This window comes from Leuciscus leuciscus, assembly GCF_965113295.1.
Source record: "Leuciscus leuciscus genome assembly, chromosome: 5".
Lineage (NCBI taxonomy): Eukaryota > Metazoa > Chordata > Actinopteri > Cypriniformes > Leuciscidae > Leuciscus > Leuciscus leuciscus.
This window is the reverse complement of record NC_138729.1, coordinates 45,644,072-45,663,563: the sequence shown is the minus strand read 5'-3', so window position 1 is coordinate 45,663,563 and position 19,492 is coordinate 45,644,072. Positions and strand designations below refer to the sequence as shown.

The following is a 19,492-nucleotide window of genomic DNA, read 5'->3' as shown; positions in this document are numbered from 1 at the left end:
GGATTGGAACAACAGGCTACATGACTAAATTTTCATTTTTGGGTGAACTATCCATTTAAAGAGACACACACCACATTTCACATGCAAGGTGCCCCAAAGTCGAGTCTTGCAGGTTAATCAGTTTCACACAAAGTTACACTCTGTTCAGAAACTCCAAGCTCCAAAAGTCCTCTTTACTCTACATTCACATTGTGCCTATTATCCCTCAAAGTATCACTCATATTATGTCCAACAACCATGCATTACTGTGGTATATGTAATGATATGCTGATTCTGGAGTTATTGTTGCCGATTAAATTAACCTGATTGATTTCTTAAAGGGATAGTTCCCCTAAAAATGAAATTCTGTTATCAATTACATTTGTTCCAAACCTGTATATATTTCTTTAATGTAGGCCTAGTATGGTATTTCGCTTACATTTTTTAATTTTAATTACTACGTTAAAACTATTCAATATTTGCTATATTATTTTTATTTAGTGTTAGCTGATTTGTGCAACTAACTTTTCAGCTCCGTTAGAGGGCGCCAAAGCGTTATATTTCTGACGTCTTCTACATGTGTGCGACACTATTTTGGTTCCCCCGCGTTTGTTGCCGTGGAAAATCAGTCCTACCCGCTTTCCAATATGTCAGGCTGTAAGAAGCCACGAGCTGTTGCAAATCCTCTGGAGTCGACCATTACAACACCGAGTGAAAGAATATTAAAAGAATGTCACACTTTATATATCGACAACGAGAACGGTAAATAACGAGTAACGTTACACATTGATATGTAAACACATGTTGCTGTTTTGTCTTTGATATGATCTAAAACCATATGAAACACAGTAAGGTGCAAATCAGCTTGAAAGTTCATCGTGTAATTTTGTTAGTTATATTTATACTGTGTCATTCTTTCAGATGGCGGTGTCTAAATACAGTCAACTGCCAACCTAGACATTTTCGGACTTTACATGATAAATGCCATGACTATGTAGGCACAGCTCACCGGCTTTTGACCAGTTGTCTCTGCTTGTCACGGTACTGCAGATTATGGGTCCATAGTACAGTACAGTACAGTAATAGTACAGTACACTACATGTGAATCGGTGATTACAATCTTCAAGTTAATCGAAACTGAAAGGTCTTTTACTGGCGTATACCTTACAGTATTTACAGTATACAGGTGCATGTTTGTATGCACTTTATCAAACACTCCCACGTGTGTGTGTATAGATAGATAGATGTAATTGAAGTTAATACTATGAGAAGTATTATAGTATTACCCTCTTTGCATCTTCAAATTGTTGTTGAGAAGCAATCATGTACTGATAACGAAGCCCTTTTTGTCTGAATGTGTTTGACAGGATTGGTGAAAATGGCAGAGAGTTTGGGAGTGAGACTGTTACCTCCTCGGAAAAAGATTATAGTTATGATCATGGGAAACCATTCTGCCGGAAAAAGCTCCTTCATTAACTGGTAATCAATCACACCTCTCACATCAAAAACACCTTATATCCCAAAATGATCTGGAGGTCATTTTAAAGATTATACAAACACACTTTTTTTTTTTATAGAGAATCACATTTTATTTTCCCCTTTGTTATATCTCAACATTAAGACAGTGGTTCTCTACTTTTTTGACTTCATTGTCCACAAAAAATATATACATTAAAAGGATTATTATTAAGGATAAGGATTAAAAAAAATATGTTTTACTCACAATTTCTACCGGATAAAATATTTTAGAGCTCGGCGTAGAAGCTAGAAAAATGTACGTTCATTATAAAAATGCCGTCGTTTTAAGATTGTATTACTTTACATAAATACAATTTAATAAAATATATGTAAATGGGGATAAGAATATTAATAAAAAGGGGATGACTATCTTTCAGGTATGTGGAGGAGCACATACAGAAGACAGGTGTGGCCATAGAGACTCAAGGCTTTACGTTTATAACCAGTGGAAGAAAACGAGAGTCATTAACAGTAAGTACATCTTCTGGTTCACCAGAAATTTGATTAATTTTGCGAGAAAGCTGCTAAATAAAACCCTGTATATGTAGCAAGGAAAATGTTGTTTGCATTTGATTATTAGCGCAGATATTTATCTGTTTAGGATAGTATAGTATAGTCCGCTTCACTCATATGTAAGATCAACAGCGGGGCAAAGTAATGGCAGTGAATATAAAAACACATTCATATGAACAGAGATGAAAAGAAAAATTTGGTCCACATTAGGTTTCAGAATAGATTTTTTACAGAATTCAAGTTAGCAGTGTTATTTTTCTTATTTTTATTTTTCTTATTTTTATATTTTTAGTATTTGGATTAATTTTAGTTTCATATTTAGTCAGTTCATTATGTGCTTTTTGTTATTATTTTTTTTATATTGCTATTTAGGTTTAATTTATTTTTTTATTTCAGTTTTAGTTTTTATTTATTTATTTCAGTTTATTGCCAAGGCAGCATTTATTATTTTCTTTAATACTTATATTTTATTTTATTTCAGCTTTTTTTTTAAGTAACAGAAATGTTTTAAATAGTTTTAGTTTTAGTTTTAGTTAACGATAATAACCCTTGCATACCCGACCAAATCTAACATTCAAGGACATTTATATGTATTTAATACATAATCCATCTCCATATACCAGCAGAGGAGCACAGATAATGCATATATACAGAGGATATATATATATATATGAAGAGTTCAGATGCAAAAGCCTCTAAGTGCCATCTGAAATTTTCTTCTAGAATGATCATTTTTATCAAGCTTGTATATTTAAGTTCAGTAATTTCACTTAAATGGCAATTAAAATGACCTATTTAAGTTTGCATCTGAACTCTTCATATACACACACATCTTCTATTTGTGAGTTTTTGTATTCACTGCCATTACTTTGCCCTCCTGATGGTCATAAATATGGCGGATGAGCGGAAAGTCACATGACTGAAACGGATGAATAGTGAAAGTGCATTTGTGGAATGGTGCTGTTAATGGTGGCTGTGCCTTCAGAGGACACATTCCAAGGTAGGAAGAATTCAAGACATGTAAGAATCCAATGTTAGCATCACTTCCTGTCTCCTGAGATACCTTCATCTGACTGATTTTTTAAGGCATTATAGATGTATCCTTCACTGCCTTCGATATCCCACCATCCTGTGCGTTCCATTCTGTGACTGTGGAGCTCAAAAATAAAGATGGCGTCTGAAAGTTGCGGTTGCTGGTCAGTTTGTGTGTAAATGTACGTTTTTGACCAACGTTTTCCACTTCTAATGTCATTTCTAGCAAGAAAGTACTTTTAAAGTACTAATAAAATATTCACTGAGTTATCACCAAAGCTCTCTTTATTTTGCTGTTACTCTGCCTCAGAAGTCTGTCAGAAATCAGTTTCTTAAGATGCCTTCATGGGCAAACGCTGCCTGCAAAGTCATTGCCTGATAGGGCAGCGAGGCAACAAGTCTAAGATTTCAGACGCAGCCTGAGGCGATTAATAATGACTCATGGGTCAAATGTCGACACTGTTGTCATTAAGACCAGCTGCCAAAACCAAGCTGCAAAGAGATCAATCCAATGAAAACACATTAGCTGAACCTGTTTGAATGCATTTTTCGAAGCTTTAGTACTTATAAAGAGACAATATTCTTAAAGAAATGTTTGTTTGCTTTCAGCCACCAATAATAGTGTCATAGGCTCAGATTCATTTGATACATTTCGACATGTTTAAATCTTCAGAATGTTTCCTCCTAAAATCAGAGCAAGAAAATCCTGCCCAATCCTGTTCCCTATTATTTCCTGTTCTCACTCTATTTTCATCTCTAATGGCACAAGTCCAATAAACGTCATTGTGAGTAGATACAGACACCATCTCATTTTTTTTTTCTTCAGCTGATTGAGGAGGAAATTCTTCAGAATGAACTGAAATATGGTCGAATACGTCAAACAAAGCTGAGAGTGCTTCACTTGTAGCTGATTGTAGCATTATCAAAATAGCTAAAATATTATCCCGGCATAGGAGTTGAGTTGAAGCTTTCTGTGGAAGTAAATAACATTCGAGCTTACTAATAACTGACGTTCTGATGTGTGATGATGACGTCTGTGAAGGCTTGCATTTGTTTGCAATGATATCCACAGTTCAAACATCTCAGATGTACCAGTTAAATACTGTTCAGATTAAGAACATAAGATAGACCTACAGAAATGAACAAGAACAAATAAGATCTCTTTATATTCTCCTAGAGAGAAATTATAGCTGTTAGCTGCTTAAATAATCTTACATACACTACAGTTTAAAAGTTTATAGGGTCAGTAAGTTTTTTTGCTTTTTTTTATTAATACTATATTCAGGTTTTTTTAAACCTGTATGAGTTTTTTTTCTGTTGAAAACAAAAGAAGATATTTTGTAGAATGTTGGTAACCAAACAGTTTCTGGTCCCCATTGACCTCCATAGTATTTTTTCAGACAATGGAGACCAGCAACTGTTTGGTTACCAACATTTTTCAAAATATCTTCTTTTATGTTCAACAGAAAAAAGAAGAAACTCATACAGGTTTAGAACAACTCAAGGGTGTGTAAATTATGACAGAATTTTCATTTTTGGTGAACTATCCCTTTAATTTGATAGCTTTAGTTTATACTCTTTCTGCAGATCAGTAATGGTCTCAGTTGCGTCTATTTATATGTTTTTTAGGAACTGTAGGAGAAACTTAAAATATAACTTAGTTCTCCATTAAATCTCCATAAAAGAGCAACTCATGAGCAATGCAATGTTCTTCTGATGGATGCAGATTATGGATCCAGTGTTAAGAAGGAAGCAAGAGCAAGAGGGAAAACTGTGCATGTGGTGAAAGCGCACACAATATCACAGCTCAGTCAGTCACTTCTTCTGGAAGCAGAGGGGTTGTCTTAAAGACACAGCGTCTTTTTTTCCCTAGCATATAGGACTCTCTCTCTCTCTCTTTCCTTCTCCGTCTCTGTGAAGAAGACCTCAACGTGAGTAATGTAATCGCGGTGAAGGAGTGATATGAAAGCATTATCAGCTCTTTACAGGAAGAGCCTTCCAGCAGAACAGGAAGAGAGCTGCAGTGTGTCCGAGAGCATCACACCATCATCACCCAGCCTGCAGAGAGAGAGAGAGAGAGAGAGAGAGAGAGCGAGCGGGGAGCCTCCCTACAGTGGGCCTGGCTTCTGACTTCACACCACATACTCCTCTTTAAATGTGTCTTATCTTTCCTTTCTCAACATGTTTGCTTCTCTTCCTTACAGGGAAATGCAACGCTACACCTCTACCCACATTTCAGACCTCTACTGGAGTTCAAAGGTAGGATATTATAATCTCAGATTGATATTTAACTTTAACTCTGCTGTCAAAAGATTCATGTGCAGTATATTTAAATACATTAAACAGAACGTTTAGGTTTAATCAGCATTGTAGAGATGTTATAATTCATAAGCAACATCATTTATCAATGTCTCAAAATCCAATATCATCTCTTGATTTCAATATTTCAGCACCTTTAAATATGATTTTGAGGGATTTCTGGTGATGTATGTTGCTCTGATTTACCTGTTCATCATTTTGATTTACATTGCCATTCATTTTTGTAGTCTTGCACACTTGTATTTCTCTGTGCACACATAAAATATTCATATAAAACGAATAGGAATATTTCATCTGTTCCATGCGTATCGAATGTGAATAAATAACAACATAGGTGTAGCACAATTTACTCTTCAAATGTTTGTAGTTTATAGTACCGCTTAAGCTATTTTCCTCATTTATTGCTTCGAAATTAGACTGAGGTTGATGAAAATGTGTAGTCGAGGCAGGAGAGTTTACAGCTATGACTAACACCTCACACTGACTCATGCGAGCGTATGTACGGCCAGCGCTGTATCCGAAACATAGCAACACATCTCATTCACACGCTCCTCGATAAACTCTGCTGACTTAACGCTTTTCACTGTGTATTTATGTAAGAGTCCAGCGGATGTCTTCGTCGGTGTAGGTGAGTGATCTTTTGGGCGTGTCAGAGGTCATCAGTGATCGTGCAGTTTTCCTTCAGTGGGCAGTGTGGGTTCACCTGGTGCAGAGAACCAGAATGAGTCATTCACACTGACAATAGTGCAGCACTGGTGGGATACAGAGGGAGAAATGTCTTCCCACATTACTGCTTCACAGAACATGTATGTAATGAAAATGGCGTATTGTACAGCCATCACACACTGTATCACGAGCCTGATATAAATACGAGATGCGTTCTGCGCAGATAAATGTAAAACATGCATGCATCCTTCCATTTTCATGTACAATTATTTTTTTATCGCACTTTATTTGAAGTAAAAAACAATTTTCTGGTTATTTTTGTCTATATGAATCTCGTTTTACTTTGTTTGAAGTTTTTAGCCAAGTTGAAGAGCATGAACATGTTTTTATGCGCTTGAAAAGCTCCGTAAGGTGTCGCAGTGCGCATAAAAACATGTTCATGCTCTTCAACTTGGCTAAAAACTTCAAGGTTTTGCTTGGCTTCAAACGTGTGGTTGTTAGGGTGTGGCTTTGTGTAGGAAACACTAATGAGATTTGCGATTGGTGCATTGTTTGGGTGTGGTTTGGACCGGTTCGTCCTACCTCAAAAAGTTTGATACTATCATTATGACTCGGGTCTCTCCGCAGTGGTGCTGCTTTGCAGTTTGGAGATGATGCTGCACTTTCTTGACCTTTGACATTTCCCCAGTGGACTAGATCCCTCAGTATCTCCTTGCACCTTTCAGCAGCAGTGTCAGCAAAGTGAGACGTATCTCTCAGTTACCTTTTCACCTTAAAAAAGATCCCTGAGTGATAATTGAGCATATCACATGCACATGACTAAATCTGATTTTAATTATGTAGTGCCTGTGGAATGAAAGTTTGGGGTCAGCAAGATTAAAAAAAATTCAAGAAATTAATGCTTTTATTCAGCATTAAATTGATCAAAAGTGACAGTAAGGAGTCGGACATATGAAGAATCCTGGAAAAAAATGTATCATGGTTTCCACAAAAATATTAAGCAGCAGCAGCAAAATATTAAGCTGTTTTCAACATTGATAATAATAAGAAATGCTTCTTGAGCTGCATATCAGAATATTATAATGATTTCTGAAGGATCATGTGACGCTGAAGACTGGAGTAATGATGCTGAAAAGTCAGCTTTGCATCACAGGAATAAATTTCATTTTAAAACATTTAAAAATAGAAAACACTTATTTAAAATTGTAATAATATTTCACAATATTACAGTTTTTACTGAAGTTTTAAACAAATAAATGTAGCCTTGGTGAGCATTTTAGTATGAATTCAAGTATTTATCATTAAGTTCTCATTAAAAGCTAAATTATCTAGAAATATCCACATTAATTGTATAGCTTAATAGTCTTTCTGTATGTGAGTAATGGTCTCGTTTGTGTCTATTAATTTATAGTTCTCTTCAGCCTGAAAATTCAATATAGCCATTACAATAATCAATTATACTTTAAAATGCATTTAAAAATAGATTTAAAATAGAAAAGTTATTCAAGTTATTTTAAATTGTTATAATTCACAATTATTACTGTTTATATTTCATAAAATAAATGCTGCTCTTGGTGATCCGAAGAGACTTCTTTTAAAAATCTTGCTGACCTCATACTTTTGAATGGTGGTGGAATACTCATAAGGAAAGAGAAATCATACACTTTATCATCTACATCCATTTTATATCTTTGTACTCTTACTGTCTGGAAACATTTGTGTATTTTATGAAGTTTAGAAGAAACATTGAGTCTCTGTGATCTACCGTTTGACCAGAGAATTCCTGCAGATCTTACTGCACACGTTTAAAAGCGATGTATTTTCTGTGATAGGAAAGAGAGAGCAGTTGAGAGCGAGAGAGATGGACAGACAGATTTGAGGGTGTGTTGGTGCACCTTTGGTGAATGTAGATGAGACGGAACAAATGGGGTTTGTGCGAGATCCTGCACACCTGCAGCCACTATAAAGAGCCTCAGTGTGAACCGCAGATGTGTTGTGAAGGTAGCATAATGAGACATGATGTAGTTTCTATGCAGATTCAAGGATATCAGGTGTGATGTTACTTTTTCTAAACAATCTAACCTATGGTTGGTTTTCACCTGCCTGATGACAACAACAAAAAAAGGAATATTTTTTAGTTAAAACCACCCCGAAAACCTTAGCAATTACAGAGAACGTGCTAAAATCATTCAGAAAATGTAAGCAACCATTGTGGCAATGACTTTTGCACAGTGAAGCACCAGTTGCAATCTTTAGAAAATGTGAACATGTTGTTTTATTTTAAATACTGTACATGCTTTTGAAGTATTGGCCGGCTGGCGTTGCTTCACAGTCGTTCTTCACTGGCTAGCTTTATGTGGCTGTACCTTAAAGCTGCCAGTTGAAGAGCTGTTGTGGGTAACCATTACAACAGACCACCAGAGGGGCCGTGATCAGGAAAGTGGGACGAATCAGATTCAATAAGAATTCATCGCCATGTTTTATTTATGAAATGTAGTTTTGAAACCACTGTGCAGTTTGTTACTCATAAAATCCACATGATGAATCCATAAACGTTTCTAATTCCAGCGCAGTTTTATAAACGCCTGCAGTTTTATATTGTAGGTGTCACGGATTACCTGAGCGCTGAGATTTCCACCTCCAAGCAGAAGAAATTCAGCCTGGTGACGTTTGTGGACACTCCAGGGTTGGTGGATGGAGATATGGTGTACCCTTTTGATGTCAACAATGCCATCACCTCTTTTGGTAAGGCTGTGTCTCATCATTTTGGACAATTTCGTCTTCTATAGCCTACTTTAAAAAGGAATTTTCTTGGTGGTTTTACTCTTTTTAATGAGCCGGGCCATTTTTTCTGTTAAGAGGAACTTCTTTTAATATTTTTTTGGCTTTTAGACAATGCACTATTGAGCTGATAATGTTAACCAAAACTATTAAAAATCATTTTTGTTTATTGAAATTAAGCTGAATTAAAATATAAATAAAAATATTAGATGGGGAAATTTCAACTTAAAAAAGGGTTTGTAATAAATAAATTAAGTTGAGGACTAAAAATATTAAAACTACAAATGAAATAAATACAAGTTAATATAATAGGATAATAGGATATAAATGATTATAAATGTTTGACAAAAAAAACTGTGGATATACACATTGGTCGATTGACCAATCAGAATCAAGTATACAAGAGCATCGTTAAGATGATTTAAGTCAGGAGATTTTAAAGTGTACAGTCTTTCTCGTACAAGACAATGGACCAATAAATATTGATGTAGCAAATTGGATTGTAGCAATTATATATTGTAGCAAGTAGCAAATCCTGCTTCTAGGCTTGTGGCTTAAATGAAAGCTTATTGGCTATTTAAAAAAAAAAGGACAAGCCCTTGGATATGTCCCAACTCAACATCCTGTTTCAGAAGGAAATGTCAACATTGGAAGGCAAATTTGTCAAACCTTTTAAGATTGATTATCTTTTTTAAGCTGTCAGTGGCATTTCTGTTTCCTAATGCATTTGAGTGTGGTTTTATGTCCTAAGTTAAATCACACAACTGTTATTTGAATATAATTTCACATATCTGTGTGTGTATCCAGGTGAGCAGGCAGACCTCGTCTTTGTGTTCTTCGACCCGATGGGACAGGCGTTGTGCAAGCGTACACTGAACATCGTTGAGAAGCTGAGTGAGAAGTGTGGAGACAAACTGCGCTTTTACCTGAGCAAAGCTGATGAGGTTGGACGAGAAACGGACAGACAGGTGTGTGTGTGTGTGTGTGTGTGTGTGTGTGTGTGTGTGTGTGTGTGTGTGTGTGGTGTGTGTGCGTGTGCGTGTGCGTGTGCGTGTGCGTGTGCGTGTGCGTGTGCGTGTGCGTGTGCGTGTGCGTGTGCGTGTGCGTGTGCGTGTGCGTGTGCGTGTGCGTGTGCGTGCCTTCACTGCCCTTAAAGTCAATATGAACATTCAAACCTGTTTTACTTCAGGAATCTGATATATTTATGTCTGCAATAAAGTGTAGAATGGGATTTGATCTTACAGGAAGATGTATTAATAAAGTAAATAAGGTGATTTGATTTCAAATGTCATGTTGACTCTAATGTGTGGTCATCTTGCCATAATAATTTGTTCTCAGACAGGAAGCCAAACAGGTGTTATTACAAATCTAATCTTCTGGGAGTTTCTGTTCAACATGAACTCATCTTAAGGTCAGATGTCTCCGTCAGTTATACTGTACATGGTGTTGTTTTTATTCCCACAGCGAGTGATGATGCAGATTGTCCAAGAGCTGTGCAGGAGACCTGGACTCAACAAATGTGGCTTTGAAATGCCCACGATATACATCCCCAACTCTCAAAAAGTAAGAAATGATGGTAACAGATTGCCATGTTGGTTAAATGTCTATGGTTTCCCTCCTAGAACTGGAATCAGACATGAGTAATGGAAGCCTGCCCATGATGCACTGCTGTGTCAGAGGAAATGGATGCATGTCTCTCTGCAGCATTTACTGTTAACAGAGACTCTTAAAGAGAATTAGACACTTTTCTTAAAGGCCCAACTTAAAGCTACACAGATAAAATGGGCTGATTCTATTAAGATTTCTTACTAAGTGGTCTAGCTAAGATTTCAGGCAGCTGCCGTTCAAAAGTTTTCAGTCCCATTAATATTTATATTCAGCAAGAATGCATTAAATTGACAGTAAAGACCTTTATGTTACAAAAGATTTCAATATCAAATAAACGCGGTTCATTTGAACTTTCTTTTCATGAAAAAGAATGATCAATTTTCTACAAAAATATTAAGCAGCACAACTGTTTTCAACATTGATAATAATTAGAAATGTTTCTTGATCAGCAAATCATCATATTAGAATGATTTCTAAAGGATCATGTGACACTGAAGACTGCTGAAAATTCAGTTTTGCATCACAGGAATAGATTACATTTTAAAATATATTCAAATAGAAATGAGTTGTAATAATATTTCACAGTATCACTGTTATTAGGGGTGGCTCGATACCACTTTTTCATGTCCGATACCGATACCGATACCGATAACACACAATTGAGTATCTGTCGATACCGATACAATACCATATATTTTTTTCTTAATTAAGCTGTTAATAACACATTTGTCAGGAGGATGCACTGCTTAACCTAGCCATCTAAAAAGCATCATGCTCAAACAGTGCAATAAATGTTCTATATAAGTAGCCCACAACATGACTCAGTTGTGCAATACTGCTGCTTAATTTTTATTAAAACAATTTTTAAACAGAACTTGTAGCAGCATTTTTAATTATTCAGCACCATTCAATTAATGAAATTTAAAGTGCAACTGTGCAAATAAAACAAAAATTATAATTCCAGTGCCAAAAACTGGATGTAACACAAAACTCTTATGTAGTCATAGGGCTGTACCCGACTATTCGAATATTCGTTCGGTGGGTTGGTATTCGATTTGAGAATTTGACATTCGAATATTCGTTTTTTTTTTGTTTTTTTTTTTACACCTGGCATCCCCCTCGAAATGGTTCTCATTCGCGCTTGAATATGTTCAACACTATAAAATCTGACGAAATATAGATAGACACACGAGACGAGACACGTTCAGAATGAATAAACTTTGAATAAACTACAGAACAGCGCGAGTGGGAAGCGGCGCGCCTCACGCGGGCAGGGCTTATATGCTCCGAGAACTCTTTTTTACAACTATCTTATAAGGCCTAGCCATTTTTAATAGGATGGACAGCTGAAGGAACCCAACCTCGTTATTTGATGCTTCTTGAGTTGGCCTACTAAAGTGTTCCTGCAACGGTAGTATTCTCTGGCTAGAGCGCAGAACAGCGGAGTTTGTAAGGACAGAAGTGCATGCCTGCGAGCTTGTATTTTGGGTTAAGCTGCGTTGCTTTGACATTGTGGAAAATAGAACAATAGAAACAAAATGTATTAAGCTTTTTACCCCTTATTATCAATCTAAATTAATCTCATTTTTAATTTAACTTAATTTCGTTTTTCTTTATTTAAATTCGTTTTTTTCTTTAATTAAATTTCGTTTTTCTTTATTTAAATTTCGTTTTTATTTATTTAAATCTACCCTTTACTGTGTCAGTAATTTGTTAGTCAGAAAAATATTAGACTACCTTATTAAAAGTATTGCTTAAGTTAACAGACCTGTGTGTGTGTGTGTGTGTGTGTTACGTGCGAGTGTATTTACTTTGTGTTGTTCATGGGGAAGATGCGTTTTATATCACTAGTGCAGTAATCCGTTCTCGGAGCATAAGCCGTGCCCGCGTGAGGCGCGCCGCTTCCTGCTTGCGCTGTTCTGTAGTTTATTAATTATGAACGTATCGCGTCTTATTTTAAATAACTCCACACAGCTGACATGATAACTTAATTGCTGAGAGGGCTTACCTCACTCACCTCTAGCTACCGTTCACGTGATGCCAGTGTTGCCAAGTCCGCGGTCTCTCCCACCCCGAAACGCGATTGGCTATTTTTAAGAAGCAATTGGACGGGATTTGTATGTGAAAATCTGGCAACGCTGCGTGACGCGTGTTGCTCATCTCTCTTTACGGCATGTCTCTCAGGTGTTGTTAAGCATTTGTATGACAATTTAGGACTAAGGGACGTGATCGTATCGGATCGGGTTATACTCCCGCGATTCATGCAATATCCGATCCAGTGATTTTGGCCAGTATCGGACTAATACCGATACCGAATATCGGATCGGCGCACCCCTAACTGTTATTATTGTAATTTTGATCAAATGAAGCCTTGGTTTTAATGTTTCCAAAAACATTAAAAAAATCCCCAAATGACCTAAAATTTTAAATGCTAGTGTAGTCTGCGATATCAGTCATTTTACCTAGGATATATATAAAAAAAAGACAAAATTGGTGGAATTACTGTAATCACAAAATAACTCTGACATTCTGTTATGAGATGTTCATATCCTCAAAATGATTAGTTTCTATATCAATACTCATAACGGCAAAATGCATCCATATGCGGCTTTGTTGGTAATGACAGCAAACTACTTCATCACTCCATTAATTCAGCTCTGGCAAAATGTTGGTTGTAACATTACATGGCAACTGTAAACGGCCTGTAGTTATGATAAATAGCTATATTACTATATAAATTGTTTGTTTAGAACTTTTATAACACCCCTCAGCTCAGATGTGGTAATATTGCACAGCCTCTTATTGCTTTATGTAATTGCACATGACACTACTAGTATAGATTGTTGATGTATAGTGAATATAAAATGTTGGTTTGTGTGTGCAGCCCAGCAGATGCATCAACCAGATTGATGAGGTGTGTGAGACCATTGAGAAGAGCATAAACCAGGCAGTGCAGAAAACACTTGACCAGCTGGAGAAAGACTGTAACCTGGTCATCTCTACCATCAACCATACACTGGAGCAGGACCGGTACACATCCATCCATCATATCATCTGTTCTATACCGTGACTCATATATATATATAATCTAATATTTATCAGTTTCGCATGGATTTGTCTTTCCCTCAGGGTGAATGCGAGCTGTAATAGAAGCAATCGTTTTAATTCATTCCTGTGCGCCGTTCTGGGAATCTTCCTTCCATCGCTCTTCATCCTCAGCTTCATCATCAGCACTTTGGCTCAAGAGGAACTGGACACTCTTGTAGGAGAGGGGTTGGCTAAAATGATCTACTTTTCCACAGTATGTACTCATTTTCGTGTGCTCTGAAATTTTGTTTAAAGGGAGAGTACACCCAAAAAATTAAAATGCTCTCATCATTTACTCAGCCTCATGCCATCCCTGATGTATATGACTTTCTTTCTTCTGATAAACACAAAAACCAAGATTTTTAAGAAAATAATAGTCCATATAATGCCATTGAATAAGTGCCACATGTTTGACGCTCGGAAAACCACACACAGCGAGCGTGACGATAATCCATACAACCCCACCGGACGAATCAATGTCCTCTGAAGCACAACGATTGATGTGTGTAAGAAAAACACTCATTTTATTAACTCCTTCCCTGCCATTGACTAAATTTCCTGTCATTTATGAGACAACGCTTCCCTGCCATTGACTCGTCATTCCTTGTTTTCACTGTTATGCGGTCGGGCCGCTTTAAATGTTTAAATTATGTTGTTTTCTTACATAAACCTGTCGTTTGGCTTCAGAAGACATTGATTCATCAAACGTGAACCGAGCACCGCCCCTTCACCCACAGATTGAGTATTTTCCTAGAAATCTTTGTGTTTAATTGAAGAAAGTCATGTCATGTTCATCTGGGATGGCATGAGAGTGAGTAAATGATGAGAGAATTGTCATTTTTGGTTGAATCTATCCCTTTATGATTTATTTTTCTTCTGTTTGTGTGTGTGTGTGTGTGTGTGTGTGTGTGTGTGTGTGTGTGCTTGTGTTTTAATAGGGAATAGTGGTGTATCTGTGGGACTGGATTCCTGAAGACTGGCAGATATGGTTTGTGCTCACCTTCGGTGCTCTGTGCTACTTCATGTTCTTTCTGGCCAAATATTTTGCACGGTGAGCAAACTTGTCTCTAATCGTTTCCTTTTGTTGTCACTAGGGGGCACCGTAACTCTGATATCATTTATATTTATTTACAGTATTTAGCACTTTATCCTTTGGCTATTTTGAAATATCATACTAACATTACTGTTTATTCAACAGTGCAACAGTGTGCAATTTTTATGTAGATATAGAATAGCCAGATACCTTATTATACAACAGAGCATACAGCATGCAAAGAACATATCCCACAATGCAATGCACTCAACTTTACTTTTTTTCTGGTGCAACAAATGAAGTTTTTAACATCCTTTTCTCCACTTTCACAATGCAAAAATATACTATTGGTTAAAAAATGCAAAATGACCAACTTTGTTTTCAAGATGTCAACTTGACAAAACTTGTCAGCCACATGCACATTATAGATCTTATTTTGATCAATTCATATGTTTCATTTTTAAAAACTTTTTTTGACCTCATAATGTTTAGTCAACTGGATCTTTCGGTGAAAACGGCAGACTTCTCTCTGGTGACGTATGCAGGACTTCTGAATCCCGTTTTTGTAGTGGTCACTTCATGAGTTTAATGAATGCTCTGATCTCCTTCAGTCAGGGCAGCAAGACGCTTACTAAGAGAGAGAAGAAGAAACTGGCGGAGTGCAGTGATTACATCCAGGATGTCCTCAAATCCAAGAAGGTACGACATGCATTAGCTTTGCTATCGATGTTTCAATGTTCAACAAATCAGCTTAATCCAACTTGAAGTGGTTTGTTGATCTCCCAGTAGGGTTAGGTGATGTATTCAATATTCACCACTGTGAATATCATTATTACACTATTTATATAGCCATACAGTAGTCTCATAATCCTTCCTTGTGTTGATAATTACCATACTGTTCAAAAGTTTTTGAAATAAATATTTTTATTCCGCAAGGATGCATTACATTGATCAAAAGTGATGGTAAAGGCATGTGTAATGTTACAAATTTCTATTTTAAATAAAAGCAGTTCTTTTGAACTTTCTACTCATCAAAGAATCCTGAAACAAATGTATCAGTTTTCACAAAAATATTAAGCAGCAAAACTGTTTTCAACATTGATTAATAAGAAATGTTTCTTGAGCATCAAATCAGCATATTAGAATTATTTCTGAAGGATCATGTGACCTTTTAAAATATATTCAAATAGAACAGTTATTTTAATTTGTAATAATATTTTATAAAAAAATTTCTTGGTGAACATAAGAGACTTCTTTAAAAGGCATCGTAAAATCTTACCAATCTCAAACTTTTCAACATGTGTGTTTTAATAAATAGTGTCTCTGATTTGAACTTTAGTAGCAAATCTGGAATGAATGTGATTCTTAAAAAAAAGAAAAATCTTGATTTATTGCAGCTCGATTCCACACTCTTTTCATGTATTAAAATGTTCCTATGAAAAAAATCACTCCTTAACCATTTAATATACAAATGTTGACATATACATTAAATATTATTAAAAATATATATATAAAATGTTGTTACAATGACCAGCTGACAAGTGCCTAAAACCCCTCTGAAACCACCAGACCAGCTGACCACTAGCCTCAATGCTGGTTTTTCAGCAAGGATGTGAGAGTATCACATAAGAACAGCCTGCATTTGAAATGTAACCCTTTAGAAGGATTGCAGATGATGTTTATCTTCTTCTAATCTTGTAATATTTGTCATCTTTGTTTTAGCGGAAACTGTACGAGGAGTATCTTCGTCAGTGTGCTGCAGAATATGATTTCTGAAGGAAGCCGGAATGACAGCATAAGAGTCGTCAGAATAATTCATATAAAGCATATCCGTGTGTGTGTGTGTGTGTGTTAAAATACTGATGTAGTTTCATTGTTGCATCATAGAAAACAAATAGGTGCCTTTTCGTTAAATGTGAATAGTGTCGAACAAAATGTGACATACAAACATGACCTCAGTATTCTCTTACACCAGCTAGTATTTCTATTTGAAGCATTTTTTATCATCAGACCTAGAACTGTTTATTATCAGCATATAACGACTCCATAAACACTGATTATCACGAGACATTAGCCTGGTTTCTGCAGCCTTCTTTTGATCTCCAGGTGCACTGTGGGAGAAAGCAAAGGTACGCTTGCCCACCTTATGTTCTCTCTACTCAGTGTTTATGAAGTGACATTTCTACTTTTGATATGATGAAACAGAAGAATTTCTCCCAGCAGCCACTGAAGAAACTGTGAATGTACTGTTGCATGTTCATGTTTGTCTGTGTATTTTATGTGGTTTATATATGATTTTAAAACGTTGTTTTGTAGTGGTTATCAGGGGTTTGAAGTGATGTACAAATGTAAAAAATTTTGCAATTTTTTTTGGGCATTGTTTTTTTAATTTTATGAACTTGCATCAGTCAAACCATTTTTGGACTAGCTGGTTTTGAAGATGGATAATGACTGAGATCCTTTTTTTTTTTTTTAACCGTCCATATATACAGGGTGAAATGACAAACTGATATATTTCTTTATTTTATTTTGTTTGTTTTTTCAGCTTTTTAAATGTAAATTTAAGAAAATGTCAATTTAAAGGGATAGTTCACCCCAAAATGAAAAATTCTGTCGTCATTTACTCACCATCAAGTTGTTCCAAACCTGTAGGAATTTCTTTCTTCTGTTGAACACAAAAGATATTTGGAAGAATATGGGTAACCAGACAGTTGATGGACCCCATTGACTACCGTAGTATGGAGAAAAAATACAATGTAAGTCAATGGGGACCATAAACTGAAAGTAAATGATGACAATATTTGCATTTTTGGGTGAACTATCCCTTTAAGAAACCATAGCACTTCCATGACTTTTAAAAGAAAATGCCTTTACCTCAGTACTGCAAAAACGCCTTTCTTAGGTCTGCAATACTCATATTTCTTAATGTTTTCACAGTGCTTTTACAAATGGATATCATTTTAAATTCAACATTTAAATTGATGTTTTAAAATGTAAATTTTTTAGCTATGCTGATTTTTTTAACCGTCTTACAGAAAAAAAAGTGTCTTTAATTGACTTAATGCTTTGTATTCCACTGTCTTATACTATAATAAATAGCTTGCTTGTGTAAGTATATTTGAAAGAACAAAAAGCACAATAAAATGTTATTGCAACAAATTTATTCATCATTTTGTATTCCACCAGAACCTGTCCCACATGACTGAAACCTCCGATCCCTGAGTTAGTACCAAAGAAAAGCTAGAGGAGGTCAGAGCTACAAGAAAAGCATTCGTTATTATTGCGCACAATCTAAAAATACAATCAACAATCAATCAGTCTGTCGTCAATAAATCATTTTACGATTAGTCAAAAAATACAGGCCTCGACTTCTATAATACGAGCATTTCTATAGATAAAGTTATAGATTTAAATATTTGTCGTCTTGTGCAATTAACTATCAGGGCAACCACAGTTCCCATGAGCAAGAGGTATATTGTCATCGTTAAAGGTCAGCGAGTGTGTCAGGCCAGTCCTGCTGCACGCGCTCATGCTTCAGTCAGAACATTCAAAATGACTGCATCGCTTTATTTCCATGGACATTCCACAAGACATTTGAACTGGAAATGCTTAATGGCTGGGAGCGTTGAATAAAGAGATAGATGAAGTCTGTCAATAACATGTCCAGGTCATAGTTCATCGCTAAATCATGTTATATTTTGAAATCATAAAATGACATTTTGTGTAAAGAAAATGACTGAAAGAGAAAAGTCACCAAAAAAAAATCTGTTATAATAGTAATAAATTAAACATTTCAGTAATGATAATGTGGGGGGAAGTGTGCTGAATTCTCATGGGAAAAAAAAGAATATATTAGAATATATCTAAATTCTCATTACTGAAATAATTAAAAATACTGAAATGTGTAAAACAGTGTTTTATTTATTAATTATATATATATATTATTGTTTACATTTTTTTTTTAATGACATTGTGAAAATGTCACGATGCAAAAAATATATATAAATGTCCTAAAAATAGACTTCCTTGTCTTTTAAGCTATATATATTGATTATGGTTCTGTGATATTCTCCCAGTTACCATGTAAATTGTGGTATATGTGATTTATATTCATAAACATTGACATATGGACCTTGTTACCTTCCCTGAATAATAATCCCACGTTAAAATCCTTTGGGAAATTCTTACTGAAAACGAATGCCCTGTGCATATGAATTATCATGCATCTGCTCTCTCTACATCTACAAACTGCCGCGAGCGAAGCTGCATGGGGCTGCATATTTCGATGAGAGCCAAACATCCCGTAGCCAGGCTAATCAGTAGCAGAGGTTCGGTAGAAAAAAGTGCAGTCTTATTTTTTTTTTTTACGTTTCTTCTGGTAACAGCTATATACAAAGTCGCATGTACAAAATAAAATATGATAATTCCCCTTAACGGCTCTCCTGTGAACACTGTGTACAGGCAGATGCTTCATGCAAAAGCAGAGAGGCCCGAGTCGACCAATCCGCGAAAGAGAGAGAGAGAGAGAGAGAGAGCTGTCCTGTCTAGTACAGAGGGTAAAAACCAGGTATGGCTCATTTGTTAGCGCTGTGAATGAATCCAGGCCTGGAGAGGTTCCACCTCACGGGGACGACGTCCTCGGCACGGCCCAGGTGCTCGCTTCAGGACAGCACACGTCTCCCATGTAGTGTCCCACTTAACCAACTGCAGCTGCAGCACTAAGACTACATCTGGTACAGGAGATCGTCCGAGTTTGGCAAGGAAAACACACAATGTGCACGTTCTCACTGTGAGCCTTTGTCTATCAGCCATGACATGTCTCCTGTCCTGCAGAGAAAATAATACAAAGCAGATTTTCAAATACTGTCTTTTCTTGCTAAGAATGATAAAATGAGAGAGTTTGTGTCAGGGTTTTCATTACCTAAACTTAAAACTACTCAAAAAACATTTTTGGTA

General features: G+C 36.1%; 2 protein-coding genes across 8 annotated transcripts in view; one reads left to right on the top strand and one right to left on the bottom strand.

Moving 5' to 3' along the window:
- Positions 1-584: 584 nt before the first annotated feature.
- LOC309499549 (uncharacterized protein) lies at positions 585-17,695 on the top strand. Of its 2 annotated transcripts, none has more exons than XR_014206285.1 (12): positions 585-741; positions 1,347-1,458; positions 1,875-1,968; positions 5,247-5,301; positions 8,632-8,772; positions 9,616-9,776; positions 10,273-10,371; positions 13,301-13,446; positions 13,546-13,717; positions 14,442-14,554; positions 15,029-15,235; positions 16,259-16,320. XR_014206285.1 is itself a non-coding variant. In XM_082170849.1 (12 exons), the coding sequence occupies exons 1-12, from the start codon at positions 627-629 to the stop codon at positions 16,310-16,312; spliced, it is 1,350 nt and encodes a 449-aa protein (XP_082026975.1). In that variant the 5' UTR covers positions 585-626; the 3' UTR covers positions 16,313-17,695. The 2 variants fall into 2 exon arrangements, 1 of the variants encoding a protein (XP_082026975.1); XM_082170849.1 differs by having other exon boundaries at positions 15,148-15,235; positions 16,259-17,695.
- Positions 16,902-19,492, bottom strand: part of aifm3 (AIF family member 3) — a gene marked incomplete at its 3' end in the record, with an annotated part of 38,026 nt that continues 35,435 nt past the window's right edge. For all 6 annotated transcript variants that reach the window (XM_082170829.1, XM_082170828.1, XM_082170833.1 and 3 more), the window contains one exon: positions 16,902-19,363. In XM_082170829.1, the coding sequence (XP_082026955.1) occupies positions 19,321-19,363 (43 nt within the window). The remainder of the gene's footprint in view (positions 19,364-19,492) is intronic.

Bases quoted from the DNA above. Each gene is read 5' to 3' on its own strand.
- LOC309499549 (XM_082170849.1), top strand. From the start codon at position 627: ATGTCAGGCTGTAAGAAGCCACGAGCTGTTGCAAATCCTCTGGAGTCG. The intron at 1,459-1,874 runs GTAATCAATCAC...ACTATCTTTCAG, and splicing joins AAAAGCTCCTTCATTAACTG to GTATGTGGAGGAGCACATAC. The intron at 1,969-5,246 runs GTAAGTACATCT...TCTTCCTTACAG, and splicing joins GAAAACGAGAGTCATTAACA to GGAAATGCAACGCTACACCT.